The following is a 23,258-nucleotide window of genomic DNA, read 5'->3' on the forward strand; positions in this document are numbered from 1 at the left end:
TATCACTTTTGGTAAAGGATGCTGTCTGTCATGACTGAAAAAATAAATGAAACCATTAACTAAGTACTTAAAGTAAACAACTCTGTGAGGTTCCCATGTTTTAGATACTTAGTAGAAATAGATTGCTTCTTTAGACTGCATTTGGATTATTCATCCTACTCAGAAACCATTAAGCACCAAGTTCAAATTTCAAAACATGTATAATAGGTACAGGCAGAGATATTCTTAGGTGAGAATGTCTGGATAAATAAAGCGAAATGCTCACTTTCATAACATTTTTAATGATAATAGGTATACCTCTTACAGTATGTTAATTATTTAAATAAACCTTATTTATTAAAAATACATTATTTACATAAGTCTATTTTCAAATATCAATTGTTTGTATACGGAATTTGAAAAAAGGTGTTTCAAAATAAGATCATTTTCACGGATAGCTTTTCTCCCACTGGAATAAGATTTTTTCTAGGTTGGTTATAACATTTCAGTGGAAAGCCTTCCTGACAGTGACTAGTACCAGCTCTCTCCCTGATCTCATCTTTACTGACACATTGGTTAAATTACTAGCTCTCTATAAATCCTGTTATGATGTTTCACAAGATCATTGCTTGCTCCGTGATTTGTTCATATTTTCCAGGACCATCTCAGTGATTCTACTGCCATCCTCCCAAAAGACCAAAACTAGAATGTTTTTATCCAAGTCCCTAAAATGTTCTTGGACATCCTGTACCCATCCCTTCTTTCAAAAACATATATTACATACCTATGTATTAGGTACTCGGTGTATCGTAATTTGAGATTAAGTTCTCAGTTTAGAGATGAGACACATAAATCAGTAGTTGATTGCTAGTGGGCCTCATCTAGTCTCAATATTTCAAAATAGTAAATAAAAACAAATCCTGTGCTCTATCACTATTTTGATATATATGGGAATAAATATGCCATTAATTGAGGGCAGCAGTAAAAGTTTTAAATTATACAGAGGATGACAGCTAAAAGATAATAAATACGAGATTGGGGCTTTTTTCCCACCATGCTGAAGTGCATCTCAGATGATGAGTTTTGCAATCAGTATAAGTCATTTACATGTGTTTTTTAGCATATTTGTAAATATACAATTTAAATGTCTCATTATATTTGCTGGTGTGAAAAGTATAGATTACAATTTTATTGTAAATATTATAACTCTTTAAAACAGTGAACTTCCATCTAAAAAATGTCATCTGGGATGAATGCAACATGATTTTTAATGGCTTTCCTAGATATCCTGTGGGAGCAGTGTTAATAGACTATATAAAGAATTCATGTCTTCATCATTTTTTTGGTATAATTATTTATTTCTAATATTAAGTGATTAATCCTAAGTAATTTTAATGGCTTTATACTACTATCCAATGAAATAAGCATATCAATTACCAAATAATTTCCTGGCATTAATTTAAAAATAATCATTTTATTGATCAAAATAGACTGCCCCTTTAATGTTGTTGGGGAAGAGTAGTGACAAATTCATCTAAGTTGGGGTGTGCACATACTGCAAAGCAGTCTGTGAAAAGACACTTATAAATGAATGTTAAGATGTTTTTCATTTCACGCTGGCACTGAGTTTTGACTTTTCCTTAAATAGAATGTATCTTATAGTAGTCATGTTATAAATCTTAATCACCTAAATTAATTGTCTTAATGGGGTAACTATGCGCTGATACTCACATGAGATTAACAGACTCTAAACATGAATATTCCAAGTGCTCAATCCATACTCCACATGTGTCTGTGTGAATATATATATATTTTTTAAATTTATTTTTCATGTAGATATCTAATATATGTGTGTGTGTGTGTGTGTGTATATATGTATGTATTTGCTGATTACAATGAAAATGAATCAATTAATTTGCAGGAAGAGGAGCTTGGTTCTATCCCTCTACCTGAAGCCCTTCTTCTAAATATTAAAGAAATGAAGACGGTTCTTTTCTATATGTTATAAAACTGCAGAGCAGAGAAATGATAGGTACTTTTATTTCATGCTCTAATGTTTCATATGTTAGAGAAATAGAGTATAAAAATTATTTTGTTTAGCAGTGAAAACAATGTTCCTTAACAGAGTCATGTTTTTCCAAGTAGACTGCAGCTTCTCAAGTGTAGGCATTTATTATACTTCTAATACTTCTTAGAGACAAAATGCATGCATGATCAATGGCTCAAAACTTGTTGAAAGATAACATGAGAGAATGGACTGAAAAAGTCTGAGGAAAAGTGGCTTTCCTTGACAATAAAATTATATTACATTAATATATTAAGGAAACAATAATTTGTACAAATATAAACCGTATGATAATGTTGAAGTTATACATATCACTGGATTTTATGTTGGTAAACTGATCTAGGCACACGGCTTCAAAATACATATGAAAGAATCTTACATGCAAATCATTTTTGCAATAGTATTTTCACTTCTCTGTATGTGCAACTTTGCATGACTTAATATTACATTTGGAACAAAACTGAAATAGTGAGTAAATAACATTACATCCAGACAGTAATTTTATTATCCTTTGTTTAATACTAGCTATTTCTATTAATACTTTCATAACACAATAATATAGATAACAACCTTTCTTGACATGTTTGCTGTAATAGAGCAAGACCGCTAGTGATAAAAATAATATTTTAAACACAATGTCTAAAGTTATTTTAAAAAGAGACTCTTTCAACATTTGTATTTCACAATAAATAATTCATTTTTCAAATATGTGAACTAAAGTCATATTTGAAAGTAACCAGAGAAAGAGTGGTTATTCAAACAGTAAAAATATTGGAGAACATAGTTATTTACTTGTAAATGATTTTCAACATGTTTAAAAATAATATATAATCATTTGCAATATTTACTTAAATTCTTAACATCTTAATTCATAATTTTCTAAATTGTTCATTTATGTGAGATTGTTATTGGATTATATTTTGGATTATATTTGGCTACCTATAGTTATTTAGATTATATATAAGCATTAGAAATTAGAAAATTGGGATGTACAAATTTGAAATATTGGCATATATAAAAAGCCTCACATAACTTCCTCACACAAGGTGCATGTTTTTGTGGTTTTGTCAAAAAGACTCAGTTTGTAGAAAACAAACTTATGGTTATCAGGGGATAAGTGGGGGGAGGAATAAATTGGCAGACTGGGATTGACATATACACATTACTATATACAAAATAAGGACTTACTGTACAGCACAGGGAGCTCTACTCAATACTCTCTAATGGCCTATGTGGGAAAAGAATCTAAAAAAAATTGGATATATGTATATAATTGATTGTATATTGATTCACTTTGCTGTACACCTAAAACTAACACAACATTGTAAATCAACTATACTCCAATAAAAATTTTTTAAAAAAGATTCAGTTCAAAAATCAGTTTAAAATATTCAACCAAAAATCTATATCAATGTGCTACTAAGTGAAAATAACCAGGATGTGAGTAAAACTGACACTAGGAATTAGTTATTTGTGTTATTACATTGAGAAAACACTAGGTTCTCAAATCATTGACTGAAAATTTTAATTATACTTAGTTTCCTACAGAGTAGACAATATTCAAACTATGTTGGTCTTACTCTTAGCCAAAACGTTTTTGAACTTTGCTATTCAAAGCATGGCCATTGACCATTGGCACTGGCATCATCTGGACATTTGCCAGTAATGTCAAGTCTCAAGACCCATCCCAGACCTGAATCAAAATCTACATTTTTTTTTCAGATCTTTATTGGAGAACAATTGCTTTACACTATTATGCCAGTTTCTGCTGTACAGCAAAGTGAATCACCTGTATTTATACATATATCCCCATATCCCCTCCCTTTTGAGCCTCCCATCCACCTTCCTTATCCTACCCCTCTAGGTCATCACCAATCATTGAGTTGATCTCCCTGTGTTATGCAGCAGCTTCCCATTAGCTACCTATTTTACATTTGGTAGTGTATATCAATGCTACTCTCTCACTTCATCCCAGTTTCCCCTTCCCCCCACCCTGCCACGTCCTCAAGTCCATTCTCTACATCTGCATCTTCATTCTTACCCTGCCACTGTGTTCATCAGTACCATTTTTTTTTTAGATTCCACATATATGCATTAGCATATGGTATCTGTTTTTCTCTTTCTAGCTTACTTCACTCTGTATGACAGACTCTAGGTCCATCCATCTTACTACAATTAACTCAATTTCATTCCTTTTAATGGCTGAGTAATATTCCATTGTATATATGTGCCTCATCTTCTTTATCCATTCATCTGTTGATAGGCATTTAGGTTGCTTCCATGTCCTAGCTATTGTAAATAGTGCTGCAGTGAACATTGTGGCACATATATCTTTTTGAATTATGGTTTTCTCAGGGTATATGGCCAGTAGTGGGAAAATCTACATTTTAAACAAAATACCAACATGATTTACGTGCATATTAAAGTTTGAAAAGCATTATCTACTCTGAACTAGAACAGTGATTCACAAGCATTAGCATGCATCAGAACTACCTGGAGAGTTTGTTAAGACACAAACTGGGCCCATCTCCTAGAGTTCTGATTACATGAATGAGGTGGAGACAAGACGTTGCGTTTCTAACAAATTGCAAGTGCTGCTGATCTTCTGGTCTAGGGACCACACTGTGAGAATGATTTTCTTAGGTGGGTGCTATGGTTTGAAAGTTTGTGTCCCCTTGAAATTTATATGTTGAAATCCTGACCCTCGAAGGTGATGTTATTAGTAGATGGGACATTTGGGCAGTGCTTGTGTCACCTTCATGGAACCTTTATAAAAGAGGCTCCAGAGAGCAGACAGTGAAACGTCTGCTACCTAAAAGAGGGTCCTCACCCCACTATTCTGGGACTCTTATCTAGGACTTCCAGCCTTCATAACTCTAAGAAATAGATTCTATTGTTTATACACTATGCAATCTGTGGTTATTTTTGTTATAGCAGCCAGAACAAACTAAGACAGTGAGCAAGTTGATTCTAGGTTTTATAAATAAACTGAACAGGTTACAAAAAAAAAAAAAAAGAGAGAGAGAGAAACAACTGAGCACTGAGCATGTCCTATATTACCATGAATATTTAAATGTGAAAATAAAAGATTTCAATTAACTTTATGAAAATATTTGATGAAGATATTCTAAAGACTGTGGCTCTAAAATTTTATAAAAAGGAAATGATTCAGGAAGAGTTATCATTACAATTTCTAAAAAATACATTATCAAGGCAAAAATAGTAAATACAAATAAATAAATCTTAATGTAATATTAGTAATATCAGAATGTTGGAGGATGTTTAGGTAGGGACATTTTGAAGGATACATTGGATAATGGAAGATAAAAAAGAAATTGAAACATCAAATATTTAAGATTCAGTAATGATTTTTAATCCCATTAATAATACTCGTTACAGTTGAAGAGTAGTTGAGAGAGTAGTATTCATGTTGTTCTAGTTTTGATACACTTGAAGGAATATTTAATCAGATATATATATAAACTATATTCAGAAATATTTGATAAACTTCATAAGCTAAAAATACATATTCTGACATTTTAAGCACAATTTTGTTTTTATAGGAATTTTTATCGATATTTGTATCCAAATATTATTTAATATATAAGCTATGACTCTCAAAATTTGAAAACATTGTCAAATGAAGAAAAAGAAAGTAAAGCTATGACACTTACAGGAGGGCCTTTTGGTCCAGGGAATCCAACTGGACCTTGAGGTCCTTGAGGACCCTGAAAAGAAAAAGCAGTGGGGAAATTTAAGAATATACCTTAAAAGACACATATTTACACTTTGAAGTTTATTTCTACAGATAAAGAACTATACACAATACAGCTTCTTTACCATGATGGCAGAAGTATGGCAATACAACAAGATGATCTGTGCTAATCTAAAAGCAAAGTGGATGATTTTCCACACTATTCAGTACTCAAAACTGCACATCACATCAATGGTTTTAGCTCAAAAGCACTATAAATATTTAGAATTCATATTAAAAGTGAATAGAACATGGATGTATCGGGAAGCCCTGTAGAGAATCTACTTTCAGCATTGGCAACAAACATCCATAAACGGCAGATATTTCAATTCCATAGCCCTCAAAAAGAAAAATTACCTTTAAAATTGATTATATAAATGTTCTGACTCTACAGCAAACAAAATTAAAAGAAAAAAAAAATAAGTGACTATCTCAAAAAGACCATAGCAGAAACCTTTAAGTAATCTCTTATATTTAAAATGTACTTATTTTGGAGAATGTCACTGTCTCATTTTACTCATGTATAAACTTCTTTTGTAGATAAGATGAAAAGAACTTTATTATATAATTCTTCTCACTAACTTCAATCCAAATATACACTTATAACACTGCTGTTGACTTGATGCTTATTTAACTATATTATTCAACACATATTTACGTATCTTTAAAATGCATAAAGTAGACCCTATTAAAAGGACTGCATAGCTTGTAGCAAAAGATTGGTAAAAGATAATCCTTTATATGACCAGAACATGATAATTATATTTCTAACAGGAATATATATAAAATGAAGATAATATAAATAAAATTTCTTGAGTAATAAAATTAGGTTGGGGTTTATTTATACTTAAATAGAAAATAAAGTTTACTTAAGTTGATCTTTAATAGACTTTACTCTCTTCAATGTATCAGTTTAGCCTTCCCACAGGAAATTTCATTACCATTCTCAAGACAATGCTAGTTCAGAAATCAGCACAAATTATTGCAATCACCATTACACCAAAAACAAGCTGACACATTTTCTTTATATTCATTAAAGAAGTTTCCAGCTAAGGTAGAAATTATGTAAAAGACTCAGTGTAAAGATAGTGTTAGAACCCCATTAGTGTTGTCAGATAAAATACCAAATGTTCAATGAAATTGAAATTTACATTTTAGATAAATAATGAATAATTTTAATATGTTCCAGATATTGCAAGGGACATATCTATACCACAAATTATTCATTGTTTATGTAAAATTCAATTTATTTGGGTGTCTTAGTTCTTTAGTTTGTTTTTATTTTGTTTTATTTCTTTTTTTTTGCTAAATCTAGTCATTTTAGACCCAAGTAAAAGCTGTATTAACTAAGTCTTTAATAGCAGGCATCCATGCTCTGAAAATCATAAGTATGAGGGATCATATTTAACTTGTAGGATATCCTAATGATCCTAATGGATGTTTACATATATAATATATATATTATTTGTACTTATAATACTATATATATGTGCATACGCACACATAAATATACTGTTAAAGAAGGTCATTGAAATGGACAAAAATAGGTATTTTTCATTTCGATTCAACGGTACTACAGAATTCTCTCTCTGAACCTCCCAATAAAATTCTTTGCAGAAAATTAGAACATATTAGGGAGAAAATATCTGGTCAACTACATAGAACATAAGAAATATGTTTTGTATATTTAAAACATGTATAAATGTTTCTTGAAAATGGTTTCAAGCTTACTTAAAAAAATTTTTTTGGAAACCAACCTTTACTTTGATCCTCAAAATATACTTTTCTTATTCTCAAAGTGTCTTTACAATTACAAGTGATCATATTCTTGGTTTACACTGCTGTGTTACAAAATAAAATCATAAAGATTTATAGTTGATCATAAAATTTTGGAACGTATAAACAAAATATGTAAAGAGAGAATATTTTGTGCTTTGAAGATAAAACTCTTACTTAAGCTACAATTTGTTAAATGGTCCTACTCCATTTAATGTGATTCAGCCATTTAAATTAATTTAGCTGTATATTCTTATTAAGATGACTGACATAAAATATTTCAAATGTATGTATTATTTATGAAGTAAAAATGTACAGGATGAACTTAATTTGGGAATAGCTCATCAAGAGTAATAAACATTTAATAGAAACTTAAGTTAATTAAATTTTGAACCAAAGCCTTGAAACAACATGATTAAATGTTTATTCTTGGGTCTTATCTACTGACATTTCTGTCACAAATAGAAAGTTTATTTTAAAAAAGTTTGTCACTCTTGGTTTTAAGTTATACATCAGAGGGTATTTCTGTTTTATTTTTTGTGAAACATCTATTATAAATTTCAGTAATATGAAAATGTAAATATTAAAATTATAGAATATTAAGTCATGAGTCTAATTTCTTTGATAGTAATACAGAATATTTACAATTCTTTCAAGAGGATAGCTTTTAAAAAGTTTCTGGCTACAAAAATGCTATATTTTGCCAAAAAAAGGCATGCTTACTCATGTACATTTAGTTTTGTATCAATTGAAAATCAATTTGCTAAATAGTTTTCTTATTTACTGGAATAGACATTTTATCTTGATTTGAATGTATATTGATTGTGGCTTAATGGCTACTGGCAGCTTGCATTTTACCAGCATAATGCTGCTGGCCAGCTCCACGAACAGAGTGTGAGTATCAGTAGAGAAAGCGAGAGGAGTGGAGGAGAAAGGCATAGGTGTTAAATGCATAATTTAAAACAAAAATTTTATTTTGGTTTGAGTTTAAGAGTTGATATCATAGGCCAATTACACATATAATATCTCTCATTTCTATAATAAAACCAGTAGCACATAATTAAGCTTTTTTTAGGGAAGTAAATTAAAGAATAGGAATTTTTAAACTCTGACTAGATTTTGTGGATGACTGTGTGTTTGCAAACACATGTAACTTTTCCCAGAAATTTAAACACTTGCAACATATTAATATTTACTTTATATGATGTAACTGTATCATACTTACTCTTTCACCAGGAGGGCCAGGAGGGCCATCACCACCTGAAGTGCCCTGGCAACAACACAAAAACAGAAAAAAATCAGTTTTGATTCTTCTGGTAACATCCATTGTCTGGAAGAGGAACTTACAGAAAAGCCCAAATGGTGCAAGCGCTGATGATACCTTTGGACCAGGTTTCCCAGTGGGACCTCTAGCACCTCTTGAACCTCGAGGACCCTGCACATAAAAGCAAAGATGAAACTGATCTAGTTCCAAGCAGATCTAAAGGCACGGGATCAGCTTTTATTTCTGAAGAAAATTATTTTGGAAAACCATATCCAAAATGAAAAATGAAAATAACAAATTATTTTAACTCAAGGCACTTACCGTTGGACCACGCTGACCCCGAGGGCCGGGTTTGCCAGCTACACCCTGCCAAAGACAGTTCATACTGTTTCAATACGCAGTATATCACAGTAAATTGTGAGTCTGGTGCTGAGAGATAGGTACTCATGCAAGAACATTTACATTAGATAGTCCAGAACAATATACTTGTATTTCATACCCGGGCACCTTTCTCTCCATTAGCACCTGGAAACCCAGGAAATCCAGTGGAACCCTACAAAAATAAAAACAATAAACAATTACTATAGTAACTAATATTTTTTAGCCGCTTGTTGAATTTTTTTTGGACCACAGTGATTCGTGCAAGCTGGTAACATTCAAATAAAAAATATAATAAATATATATATATATATACAATTTTAAGATACCATATAACCTCCATTGTGTATTTTAAAATGAACTTACAGTGACAACTGAAATCCTGGAAGCATTGAAAACACGAATTGATAAGACATTTTAGTTTTTAACTTTAAGTAAATCAATTAATCAAATATATCATCTCATATTAGAAAAGAGAAATTAAAGGCCATTTCATATAAAATAAATTTTTGACCTATAATTCTACATACCTGCTTCAAATCTGAATAAAAATTATATTTTTCACAAGCACAAATAATCAAATATTAAAATAGAAATTGTATAAAATGTTTTTCTTGAATTAACATTATTGTATTCTTATACTTATCACCTTTTAGTTGAGTATTTTACACCTTTAGAACTGGATCAAATCATAAAGACTAAAAATCTTGTTCCATCTTTTCTGTTTGATGTTTGAATATGATTAGATCTAGCTGAGAGTCTAAGTCAGACAGTCCAGCATTAAAATCTGTTTTCGGGATTCCAAAGACATAAATTCAAGACAATGTTTGTCATGCAGTCGCCTAAGTAAGTTGAGTACATTACTTATCCCCTTTGAGCACAGTTTTTGCTTCTGCAAAATGAGAGCAATCATCTGCATTTTACAGGTACTTTGAAATAAGATGTAATAAGCACTGTAAAAGCATTATGTAATTTAATCCACAAACAGCTACATTTTACAAACGGAATATAATTCCTCCCAGTTTGCTTTGTACATATGTCCAGATTTTCATCTGCTGAGAGATTCCTTTGAACATAACTATGATTGGTTTGCCTCATTATTGTATCATGAAATAGATCAGATTAGGGTTCAATCTTTGCTCCTCAACTTATTAACAACTATGAGACCCTGGGAAGGGTGGGGTGAGGGATGCTTCCAAACACTCAGTTTTCTTATTCAGATCAGTATATGGATTAAATGCAATAATGTGTAAAATGTCGAGCAAAAAGTAGTAGACATGCAGATTTTACACACTTCCCCATGCATTGAGGAAGATGTAACAAAGCCTTCTTTGACTTGAATATATCTTTTTTTTTACTTATAATGTTGCGTTATTTTCAGGTGTACAGTAAAGTGAATCAGTTATATATATGTATATATATACACACACATATATATATATTCATTATTCAGATTCTTTCCCATTATAGGTTATTTCAAGATATTGAATACAGTTCCCTGTGCTATACAGTAGGTCCTTGTTGTTTATCTATTTTATATATAGTAGTGTGTATCTCTTAATTCTCAAACTCTTAATTTATCCTTTCCCCTTTGGTAACCATAAGTTTGTTTTCTATGTTTGTAAGTCTATTTCAGTTTACACTCATTTGGATTGAAATAACCTAAAGTAATGTTTCTCCAAGTGATAAATGGCTCCGACGTATCAGAATAATCTGAAGTGGCTGCTAAAATTATGGACTGTCAAATCCCACAGCAGACATACTGAGACAGAGTCTCTGGCAACAGAGTCCAGGAATCTGCATTTTTAACAGTTTCTCCAGGTAATACATACAGAACGGATGTTATCAATTTACATTTCCTCCACAAGTCAGGAAGATTGTATGTGAAGCCTTATGGGATTTGATGGACAAAACTTAGTATGAGCTGCTAAGCTTTTTTTTTTAGGACTCGTTTAGCAATATATTCTAATTCATGCTTATAGAGACCACTACATGATCAACCTGAGGACAATTGTTAGGACGTGTAAAACTCCCATAATGGGGCAAAATGTCTGCAAGTTACATTTTTTCAAGGGCTTTCAAAGCCTCTTCTCTTTCTCCACAGAGAATCAGAAGAGTTATATATGGTAGAGTGTTACTATGTGACTACTCTAGGAGTTTCACAAGTGAGTATAATCCAATATGGAAGTAATTCACTTCTATCAAATTCAATTTGAGAATAAATATTCATCTATCGTGAGTAGAACAGAAACACATTCATAGAGACTCCACTCAAACAAATTGTTCTTATGCATCAATTTTATGTTTAATAAATTTACTTTCTAACATAGTTTCTGCTCTAAGATATTTATGGGAAATAGACAAAAATGTCCAATCCACCAACTAAACAGTTTGTAACATATGGGCATATTCTTCTCCTTTGCCCACATAAAAATTATCACCAAAATACATAATATCCATGAAAAGACATTATCTGCTTTTAAATGGAAAAAATAAACAGCCAACAAAAGGCCAAAAAGTCAAAGATTAATAGCAAAATTGGCTCTTTTGGTGAACTGAAACTTTCAAAATTATTTTAAATGCTCTTAAATATAAATGAATCCTGCCTTAAAATAGATTTTACTTTTTGAAATAGCTATCATTTTATAGTTCACATGAGAGTGCATCTTTTAAATACCCATTATGGTTTATATTGCTAGTAAGATATTGGTAAATTATATTGCCTAATTATAGCTCTTAAATTGCTTGAAAGGGATAAGCAGTCAAACTTCATTTTTAGTACAAAAAAGACTTAAATTTATGCAAAATTCATTGTTTTCCACATAGGAAAAGAATGTGAAGCTATCTTTGATCTTTGATGTGTCCATCATTTTTTGCTTTAGAACTGAGAAACATAAATGATTTTGATCATAGAAAAAAGTTATGAAGGAAAGTAACAGAAAAAAATAAAGACCAAAATTTCAGACATTTAGGTTAAAGGGTAAAAATAAAATATTTGATTCCTCTAGGAAGAAACGTCTCTCTAGTCATTCTGGTCCATTTTGTTAACAAAAAGAACTCAATGAATATCGAATAGAGAACTGACTTAGGAAAAGCAGAAAAGGATAAGAATGTCAAGTAAACATTTAATAGATAATTGTACTCATTCATGTAACATGTAAAAATAGTTTTCTGTTTTGAAATCAAAACACAATTACAACTGCAATTCAATTTAGTAACTGGATCAAAAATTTACCAAATATGCTAAGAATAGTTTAAAGTTGTGGGTTATGAAATGAATATCTTCTTTTACTTATAGCATTTGTGAAAATGCTTGACATTTGAAATAAAGGTAACTAGGTGACAGAATGGTGTATTAGAGACAATATTTAAAAGGTAAAAATGACTAATCACCATTCTAAATACAGCCAGAAACATAAAATGATGCTTGTATTATTTTTAAATCATAGATTAAATGAATCTCATTTTAGAAGGGCTCAATTACCTTCTAGTATGCAAGGGAATATATATTCTAGAAATTCAGTGAAATATTATAGGATAAAACCACATGGCAAGCCTAAAATACTGCTATCACATGATGATGGGTCACAAGTGCATGCAGTTCACATTTGTCAAGAGGAAGGATATTTTTGTCTCCCATTGATTATCTGTGAAACTTATTAATAAAAATATGTTTGGGGATTATTATACCCAATGAGGATGTATCCTTATATACTAAATCTGTCAAGCCTGAATGGATCAAACAGGGATAGATAGATGACAAAGATATATATACATAGATAGATAGATAGATAATAGACAGATATAGATATAGATAGATAATCTCATGTGCATGTAAATACCTTAATATTAATAACCAAAATCTACATATTAAATCATTTAACCATTCAATGTAATTAGTCAACGCATCAAATGCAGCCTTAACAAAACTTTATGATTAGCTTGAGAAAAATTAGTACACCAAGGTGAACATGTATTTTTAAAACATTTTCTTTTTGCTTAAAATATATATATTTCAAATAGTCAAAAATAGGATTTGAGGACATTGAGTGCATGGGTTGAGTGATGCCCCAGCTCCAAAGATATATCTAATATCCAAATGTTCTGGAATCTGTGACTGTCACTTTATTTGGAAAAAGGGGTCTTTGTAGACATAATTAAGGATCTTGAGATGAGATCATCCTGAATTATCCAGGTGGTCTTTACATCCAATGACAAGTGTCTTTATAAGCAGAGGAGAAGATACAGACACAGAAAAAAGGCCATGTGAAGAAGGGGTTGGAGACTGCACACTAGCCAGGAAGTGCCTGGGGCCACCAGAAGATGGAAGCGGATAGGACAGATTCTCCCACAGGGAGGTTGGAGGGATCATGGGCCTGCTGACACCTCGATTTTCGACTTCTGGCCTCCAGAACCGTAAGAAAGTCAATTTCCATTGTTTTAAGTCACCAAGTTTGTGGTGATTTGTTACAGTAGCCCTAGGAAACAAGTTCTGTGGAAATGAGGGGAAATAAAGAGGATGAAAGAAGAGTCATTCTTTCTTTAAAAAAATATCATGTGGTAATTCAAACCTTTAGGGTACCAGAATGGAAATCCAAAGCTATTATCTATCACCAGTCATCTACTTTAAACTCGCCCACCAAATTTAGCCAAAACCAACATAGGTCCTACTAGCCTTTGACATCACTAGTAAGAAAGGTGTAGACATCTCAGTTTTTAGACACATACTCAATTAGATGACGGGTGCTCTGGCTCAGTCATGAAAAAAGGTACAGATACCACCTTGCTGAACCCCTTGTACAATGCTATTTACATGACAGGTTATTTAAGTGCTAATTATTTTCTTTTGCTGATGTATTAAACTTCTAGATATATTAATATGCTGCCCTGGAATAGTCCTTATTCCAATCACAAGGAAGTGGCTGACTGTACCTTTCTTTCATGACTGTCTCTAAAATACTCCAATCCCAAATCACCTAAGCTCTCTGAACTCTCTGCACTCCAGGTGCCCACATACCTTCTGACTTTCCTTTGTAAGATTATATTTTAAGGATTCATCATTTCTATATTACAAACTGATAGGTAACATAGATGATTAATTTTAAGTGTCTACAAAATGCTGATAAATAAACTATAAAAATCAACCTAAATGTTTTACCTTTGGACCTTGTCTTCCTGGATATCCCGGCAATCCTGGAACACCAAGTTTCCCCTAAAGTTAAAATAATAATGATAATAATAATAATAATAATAATACATTCTAAGATGAATTAAGTTTAAATGATGCCTTTAGTCATTTTTCTAGAAGTTAGAACCACATATTTGCACACACGAAAGGAGGAGTTGCAAGTTTTTACCATTCTTCACTTTCATTATATTTCTTAATTTGAACAGGGGTAAAAAATGTTGCTCATGCTATACTGTTCACTAACTTAACCTCTGTTGTCTAAGTGACAGTGCCTTCTTTAGAGACATAAAACGTCAAGTAAAAAGGATTTAGGACTGTTTGTGAACTAAAGAATATGCTAAGAAATCACCTAAGTTTTATCAACATTAAATACTATTTAAAATTAATGCATGTAGTTAGAACTCTATGTAGATCTTATTATCCCAACTAAAGGTAATCTATTTGATAAAATTATTTCATTTCTCACTGTAAATATAAAGCAAGCAATCATAAGTTAACTTTTTTTTGAGTAACTAAATTGTAAATAACTATACTAAGAAAGTTGAACCTAATTTTTGAGCAAAGTTTCTTCTTTTATTGAAATATCTGAATACATTGAGTTAATAAATACCAAAATGCTGAGAGATATAGGGAAATAATAATTTTTCATGGTGTGTTAATTCCTACAGGTGGGAACTTGAAAGTGCAGTTATTTTCTTCCAGTGCAACGAGATTACCTCTCAACCTGAAAGCGCTAAAACAAATGATGTATTACAGTGAAGCCCAAAGATGTGTAACAAATACTGAGGTTTACAATGCTAAACTAACAAAATTGGTCCCCCTGAGCAAAGCATTAATTTAAAAATATGAGTAGAGAGAAAATAAAATTAAGTGGATTGAATGAAATATGTTTGCGGAATTGTACTGTGACATTTTCCTTAAGATCTTATGAAAGCATATTTCATATATAAAATGTTATTCATCAAAGTTTTGAACATTAGCAGACACATAGTATCATTTCTCTCGTGCATTTAAGCAAAATAAGAATAAAAACATAAAACAAGTCCAAATAACTATATATATAAAACACTAAAAGATGAGTAGGACTTTATGAACAAAAATAAATATTTTACTAGACGAAGCAAGGTAAGAAACTAGGAATATAGTTTATGACCTTGTTATTATAGATGGAACCAAATAGTTGTCTGATTCGAGATCAACAGTGCATAGGTAAGCAGTCTTCAGATGGAAAATATTCAAACAAGCCTTAAGAAGCGTACTTACAATGATGTCCCTTTGAATACAGTAAGTTATCACAGCTTGTTTTATGCTACTGATTTCAAGGTTAATGAAATTCTCTAATTATGATCAGAAAACTTTTGTAGTCTATGTTAATTACTACATTAGAATGTAAATTCATTCATTTTAAAGTCATTTAAAAATAAATTCAGACAGAAAATTTGTTTTTTCAGTATGGCGATAGGTGACTTCAGTAAAAGGGAAAATACTAAAGATAAAGAACTGCGGGGGAAAGTCCTGATGCCTCAGAATAGTTTGTGGGACCATTTACACAGAATTCAGTGGGGTTGAGAAAAGAGGAAGGTCCTAGAATATCCTTAAATTATGGGCAAGTGAGCACTTTAAGTAGAAGGGTCATAGGCCGTGTAAGCCCTGTTCTCCAGCCCCATCTTTTCCCTCCGTTGCCTAAACATGATGGTGTCACTTATCAGTTTACAAACTGCAACTGGGAATGTGAAACTGTATAAGAAGCACTACATCAGATGACTCGTAATGACATGCGGAAAAGATTTTTTTATTTGTGTAGTCGCAATCCTTCTATAATCCTTATATATTTTCCTTCCGGGACAGGATGGTAAGGGGCAGAGATGACAATTTTCTTATATAGCATGGAATTTCCATATTTATAGAATAATGGAATGCTCAATATAAAAATTGGAGAATAGTCACACTTACAAAAAAGAAACTCATTTGACTTCTACCACCAAAAGATAATTATTTATATTTTCCTTCAGTGTACACAATTGGATAACACTTGTCATAGATATTTCTAGTTTTTTCTTAATTTAAATTCAGGTTCATTATAAGATGTTTACTATATCACTAAATATTCTATGAAGGCATAATTTTAATGTTGCCTAGTACTATATCTAAATGTAAATGTAATGATTGCAAATATTTTTTGACAATGCATATTGCCCAGTGGCTCTTAAAGCAATGAATATTAATATTATCTGGGGATATTTTAAAGCATAGTGATGCCTAAGTTAACCCCAGATTAAAATTGAAATACCTTAAAGTTTGGCCCGAACATTAGTATTTTTTAAAACACTTATAAAAATACATATTTATGTGGCAAGAGTGAAAAAAGGACACTTTGGTTTGAGGGCCAAAGATGATTCAACTTGTTCCAAAGCAATAAGTAGACCGTCTTTGATTGATTCTTTCATCCTTCATTAATCACACTCAAATTCTGTACTTTTAATACACAAGAGCATTAAGAGTGGCTGATTCAACATGGTCATGAGAGTAGAAGGGACTAGAAAATAAGGAAGCGTTAAAGAGGATTAATGTGCCCGTCTCATGATTATACTTCTAAGTACGATATGGATATGAAATTGAAATTCAAAAAATTGAAATCCAATAAAACCCTCTAGACTTACATCACAGGTGATTAACATCACCCTAAAATGACAGTGCAGCATCACCCACGAGAGCACCTGTGACGTTACAGTCGTTCACTAACCTTCTCCCCTGCTTGACCAGGAGGGCCCGGGTCTCCAGTTGGACCTGCTCGGCCTTTGGGGCCCTCAGGGCCATCTTCTCCTCTTGGGCCTAGTTGACCAACTTCTCCCTGAAACACAGAGTAACAACATTCTTGCAACTTAAAATATCTTGGAGACGGAATGGCAGAAATTATCGTCTATCAAAGAGTTATATTCTTCAACTCTTGGTTTGTTTACTCACATATTATACACGATGAAGAGGCTTGGAAGTATTTGACTTCATCAATCTTTCAATTGATAAATAAACAACTCAATACAGATTGACATTTGAAAAGCTACAGAAGCCCTATGCTACCATGAGTCATGTAAATTTTAAGACGTGTTGCAGAAAGACAGAGAGAAAAAAGTAAGAATCAAAAATAGATGCTGTAGGTTGGCAGAATATGCTACACCAAAATATGCCACTTTGGCATAAGGATTATTTTGAACTGAAGGCAACTGAGAAGAAGCAGATACAAAAAAAGTTCTCTACCCATCCCATACTTGCTTAACAGCAGGGAACAAATTTACAAAAGTGTCTTTCCTCCCCTCTCTACCAGAAAGGAAAAAATTGATCACTAGAGATAACTAGACCCTTACCAGTCTGGAGCCAGAAGCAGGTACCAGAGGAATTTATCTATACAACAAATTCTACAGCTAGCATTTATATACCATTAGTTTCCCATATACCTGCCTTCCCACAATCTACAGCACTAGAAACTCGAAGTCCCTTTCCTGCTCAAAATATATTGTTCCTTTGCTAAAATGCTATACAAGCTCAAGTTCTAACCACTCTTTTGAGTTACTCATCACTGAGTGTTCCCATTTATAATCATGATACACATGCTAGCAAACTTCCCTTTGCTTTTCTCTCGTTAATGTCTTGTGTCAGTCTAATTTCACAGGGCTCCAGACTGAGAACCTATCAGGGTGGTAGGGAAAATAATTTTTCCTCCCAGATGATAGTAACTTTGGAAATCACTGTTTGGAACACAAGAAAAATGTCTCCATTTTAAACTTGGTTTTCACATTTAAGGTATTAGATAATGGAATGTATACGTTATTGCCCACATCCCGGACACAGGCTTTCTATGCATTTTAGGAAAATCAATAATCTATAGTATGCTTTTTTGCTTAAACTTACTAGATACTACTATGCTAGTTATAAAATAAATCTTCTCAATAAAACTTTTTACTTTAGGTGACATGATTTTGTTTTCAAGATACTCGTTAACAGAAAAACAGTGCTCTGTTTTTACACTCAAAAATTCAAGACAACTACATAATGAAAATTCATGAAAGTTGCAGATATAGTTTCCAGGCAGCATAGATCACTATATATGAACAAAATTTAAAATAAATCTATTGAATTAATTATATAAAGCAATTTGATCATTTTAGAAAATATCTTTAAACAATAAAAGCATATATATAATATACTATATGTTAACATTATATATATATTATATATATGTAACTACACATTTATACATATGTTATGTGACATATAGAGATTCAATATAACACCTAAAAAAACAACTGATACTATATTTTCTCCACAAAAATTAAAACACCTAATCTTCATATAAAAATGGAAGTGAAAAATGTTGCAGGTAGTACCAATATTTTTATTTATCCTATGTTTGCAATATCTAATTATAACAATAAACACACATACATAAATGTATTTACTAGTGCAAATTTTCTTTTTACTTACTCTGTCACCTTTGAGACCCATGTCACCTTTGAATCCTGGAAAACCATCTTCGCCCTAAAAAGTATAAGTAATAAAACAAGTGTTTAATTAAATATTTGTAAGAATATAAAATACAGCAATATAAATTATGAGTGCTGATAATTAGGAATAATTGTTCTGAGAAATATGAATCTTAGTTGTGAAGCCTCCTCTTCTCTATTTTAACCTTTTGTCCACAGTATCCTCCCATTTTCCCATAATTAATGCTTCTAAGTTACTAGAAAACTTTTCACAAATGTGTCCATTAAATCTTCTCTAGCTTATGGGGGAAATAACCATTTTTCTTATAACAACATGCATCCTATGTTATTTGAACAAAGAGTAAAAATTTAATTAATTATATTAACTTTGGATTACAAGAACTCTGCATGACCAAATAAAATGTCTTTAATTTACTTATATATACCTAAGAATTTTATATCATTCATTTTGTCCACTGTGATTTAGATAAAAATCTTCTGACTCTAATTGTTCTCTAAATTACAATCTCTCTTCAAGTGAAAAATAAGCAAGTTAATTTTATCCTTAATGTGTATATTAGAGGTTGCTTACTGTCACATCATATGCACAAACCAATGATGCTGAAAACTGGGCATCCTTTAGCAGAGAGAGGAGAAATTCTGACTATGAAAATAAATTCTGTCCTTTTTACTCTATCCAGACTTTTAAGAAATAAGCTTCATGAGCAACCTGTTTCTTAATTTCAAGAAAAAAATTAAAATTAAATTCCTAAGGAATTCATGTATTCAATAGCATTAATTGAGCAATTACTCCATTTGGAGTAATGTGGAGTAGTTTGAAGTTTTTGTTTTACCAATAATTTGCATTAATTTTGGTACAGGTGGAGTAGAATGGGTGTTTAGAAAAGAAAGATGAGGGGGATGATGATGCTGTGCTGTGCTGCTGCTCGTGCTGGTTGTAGTGAGGCAAGAACTGTATTTGGAGATTTGAGGGGGCAGTTGGTACCTTAACTGGTAGTTGGAGAATGGATATGACTTGCAGAGTTTGAGAAAAAGCTATGTCAGGCCAAGTATGAGAACAGAACGAGGAAGATTATTACCTACATGTCCACATCCTGCTGCCAAAATGACCTCTACAAAACACAAAACTGATCACATCAATTTTTGCTTTAAAATACTTCAATGGTTCCAAAGTGCTAATGATGGATATAAACTGCCATCTCCCCTCCCCTCCCCACAATGACCTAGGCTTTGCTGACCTCTATAGTTTTATCTTGGGTCTTAAATCCCCGCTCTACTTGCATCTAATACACTGGAACTGAATTTCAGAAAAATTGCATTACCTATATTTCCATTTGTAATCTTGCATTGGTTAACCACTTACACATACACACACATCTGTAAATTCTTTACCTTCTCTGTCTGCCTGGTGATACTTTCCTATTCTTTTAGGATTTAGTTCATGATCTTGCTATGAAGTTTTCCATGACCTCAGTCTTTCCCCCTCATAATTAACTTCTTTGTCCTGTGTGCCCCACTGAACATTTATTATTACAACATAACATCTGCACTTTATAGATCATAGATCTCTTTCTTTCTATAAATGGTCAAAAATAAGAATCATACCTAATTAACCTCTGGATCTCCAGTGCTTAATATTGATATGTTTTGACACTCAAAATCATGGTATTTAATAAACATTTATTACGTGTACATTTGGAATCATCCTTGTCTCAGTGTAAGTTTGATTAAGGTATGCTAAGGTTCAGAAAATATCAGGTTATGATGGATATAGGAGACTTAGACCTGGAAAAGGAATCCAATCTGTTATTCTATCTAAACATAAGAATTCTGAACAGGTCTAAAAATTTCCTTTAAGACAAAAGCATGTTTTCAACTTCATGGCCATAAACTAGCCTTGTGGAATTAGGATTCTCTCTGCACTAAATGCAATTGGGCAAAAGCAGAGGTGTAAAAGCTGAAAATGACCACTTGACTTCCTATTGACTGGTGTCTTCATTACCTTCTCCCTAGTGAGAAAGGTAATTACACAGTTGCCAAGTTTACTTTAAAAAATACTGCACTCTATATCTAAAATCAGTAACAGTTTTTAGGATATATTTTTCAGGGAGAGATTTTTTTTTTTTTAAGAGAGCATATAGTGGACTAGATGCTATTTCTGTCAAAACTTTGTTTTCAATACATTCACAATTTAAAAAATAAATTAGATGACTCAAGTTATTAAGAATATCCTTACAAGTGACATTTTTTAAACAAATGACGCTTTTAAGCTACTAAGCTTTCCACTCCTTAAATTATCAAGTCTGAATTAATATTTTTAAAAAGGAAGCATATTTAGAAAACATGTAAAAAAGGAATTCACCTGTGCCACTTGGTTAACTGGGTTATGTTGCTGAAGTTCTAATGAACAAATAGGAGCTCTAACAATGGAGAATTTTATTCTAGTTAGGGCACTAACTTGATATTTCATCTTTAGTTAGTCAATATTGTTATTCATAAAAAGAAAATAGTTTCAACTTTCTTCTTCATCTCATGAGATAAGTGGTAGACTATAATATATACTCAGAAAACAATAAATAATGTACATTAAAATTAATTAGGATTTCATGGTTCTTTACAAAGTTTGAAAATAGGAAAAATTCTTATTATAAAAAAGTTTCCATTAAAATTTATATAAAACGTCTCTAAATCTAGGTAATATATTACTAGATTAATATGCGGTATGGTTTGAAATGTACAACTAAAAAATACCTTAGCGATTTTTTAGGACAATGTCCTCATTTTACAGACTTAAGGCTCAGGGAAAGTAAGCAATCTAAGCTTACATGTCTAGTTACTATGAGCACTAGATTCAGAACTTAGAACCTTTAACTCCCAATTGAAAATATTAATTCTATATGTATCTAGTTGTTTCTTTTGAGACCGTATGCCAATCAAAATAACCAATAATCTCAAATTGTTTTCCTGCATATAAGCAATATACATTTATTTTTTTCCTGAGTGTGTTCTTCCTCACATATGTCTCACCATCTATAGTTTTATTTTTCTTCGTCACTTGCCACTACCCCTCTTTCCAAAAAGTTCACAACTCTCCCATCCTTATTAAATGCCTTTCCTTTAAACTCTGCCTTCCTTACAAATCATTGGTGGGCACTAATTCCAGATAAACAATTTGAATTGGTATTTAAATGTATTATCAATAAAAACTGGGATTCCAAACTCTGAACTGAGACATGTATTTTTTTGCACAGGCAACTTGCAAGTAATTACAAGTTCAACACTGGCTAATCCATCACTGTACTCTATTGCCAGCTCAGAAAGACACTAAACCCTGAAGTTCATCTGTGATGATCAAGATGAACTGGGATTCAAATCAAAGTAGCTAACTTAATTTAAAATGCATGACATTGCTTTCACACAGTTGAATTGACAATATAGTTGCATACCTTTACAATGCCTCATTATGTTACTTATTTATTCTTTTCAGAAAAATAAAATATAATATATATATATAGTTAGTGCATCCCTTCTTGCTATCTATACTTTATGGATATCAAATCCACTTAAGGTGCTTTTGATAATATTATGACTGTGGGAATAAACAGTTTCCTTTAAATCAAAATGTATTTTCAATATATTTCTCACCAAATCTATCAACATTTTATACTTAACCTTGTTTTATAAAATGTAATATAGTTAGAATTAATGCATTACTGATTCTGAGTAATGTCATTCCATTTCAACACAATCACTGAAGGATTTTGGAGCTCTACATTTATGTTAAACATTTACATGAAAAAAAATCTCATTTTTGTTTTCTTCATCAAACTAAACTATAAGCACTCTTTAAAAGAGTGTACCTTCTTTCATTCACCTTTACTTGTTTTTATTTTTTTTCACCTTTACTTGGTTTTAATCTTTATTTCCTTCTTATTAAAGCTTTTGCTATGCATGTAGTATCACATACAGAGACTTCCTCTTCTCGCAGTTGATTCACGTTACTTCTGACTTTCATATTTTGCACATCATTTCAATTTATGAAATTTGGGGATTTTAGTAGAGAAAAAATGTAATAAACATTCCTCTGTTATGCATATGACTGGATCCAATCCAATCATAACAAATCCAATCCTAAGACCAACCTTATAATTTAAACACATGTAAGAAATAAAGGGATGCAGGATTGATTCTATGTATGACATACCTTTGTTTTTCTGTTTTTTTTTTTTTCTATAATTTAGTCCTCATTCAAGGATATAAGACTTTTCTTTTAAAGTTTCTAGGACAGGGAGGAAAAAGATGGCGGTGAAGTAGAGGGACAGGGAATGCATCCCTCTCCACAGATGCATTGGGAA

At 31.7% G+C, this 23,258-nt stretch overlaps 1 protein-coding gene across 2 annotated transcripts in view; it reads right to left on the reverse strand.

Moving 5' to 3' along the window:
- The window catches only part of COL11A1 (collagen type XI alpha 1 chain), a 207,414-nt gene that overhangs the window by 77,965 nt on the left and 106,191 nt on the right, over window positions 1-23,258 (reverse strand). For both annotated transcript variants that reach the window (XM_057716879.1, XM_057717564.1), the window contains exons 29-36: window positions 18,884-18,937; window positions 17,148-17,255; window positions 14,375-14,428; window positions 9,338-9,391; window positions 9,160-9,204; window positions 8,956-9,009; window positions 8,800-8,844; window positions 5,719-5,772 (exon numbers count right to left, since the gene is read on the reverse strand). In XM_057716879.1, the coding sequence (XP_057572862.1) occupies window positions 5,719-5,772; window positions 8,800-8,844; window positions 8,956-9,009; window positions 9,160-9,204; window positions 9,338-9,391; window positions 14,375-14,428; window positions 17,148-17,255; window positions 18,884-18,937 (468 nt within the window). The remainder of the gene's footprint in view (window positions 1-5,718; window positions 5,773-8,799; window positions 8,845-8,955; window positions 9,010-9,159; window positions 9,205-9,337; window positions 9,392-14,374; window positions 14,429-17,147; window positions 17,256-18,883; window positions 18,938-23,258) is intronic.

Source organism: Hippopotamus amphibius, chromosome 1, assembly GCF_030028045.1.
Source record: "Hippopotamus amphibius kiboko isolate mHipAmp2 chromosome 1, mHipAmp2.hap2, whole genome shotgun sequence".
Taxonomy (NCBI): domain Eukaryota; kingdom Metazoa; phylum Chordata; class Mammalia; order Artiodactyla; family Hippopotamidae; genus Hippopotamus; species Hippopotamus amphibius.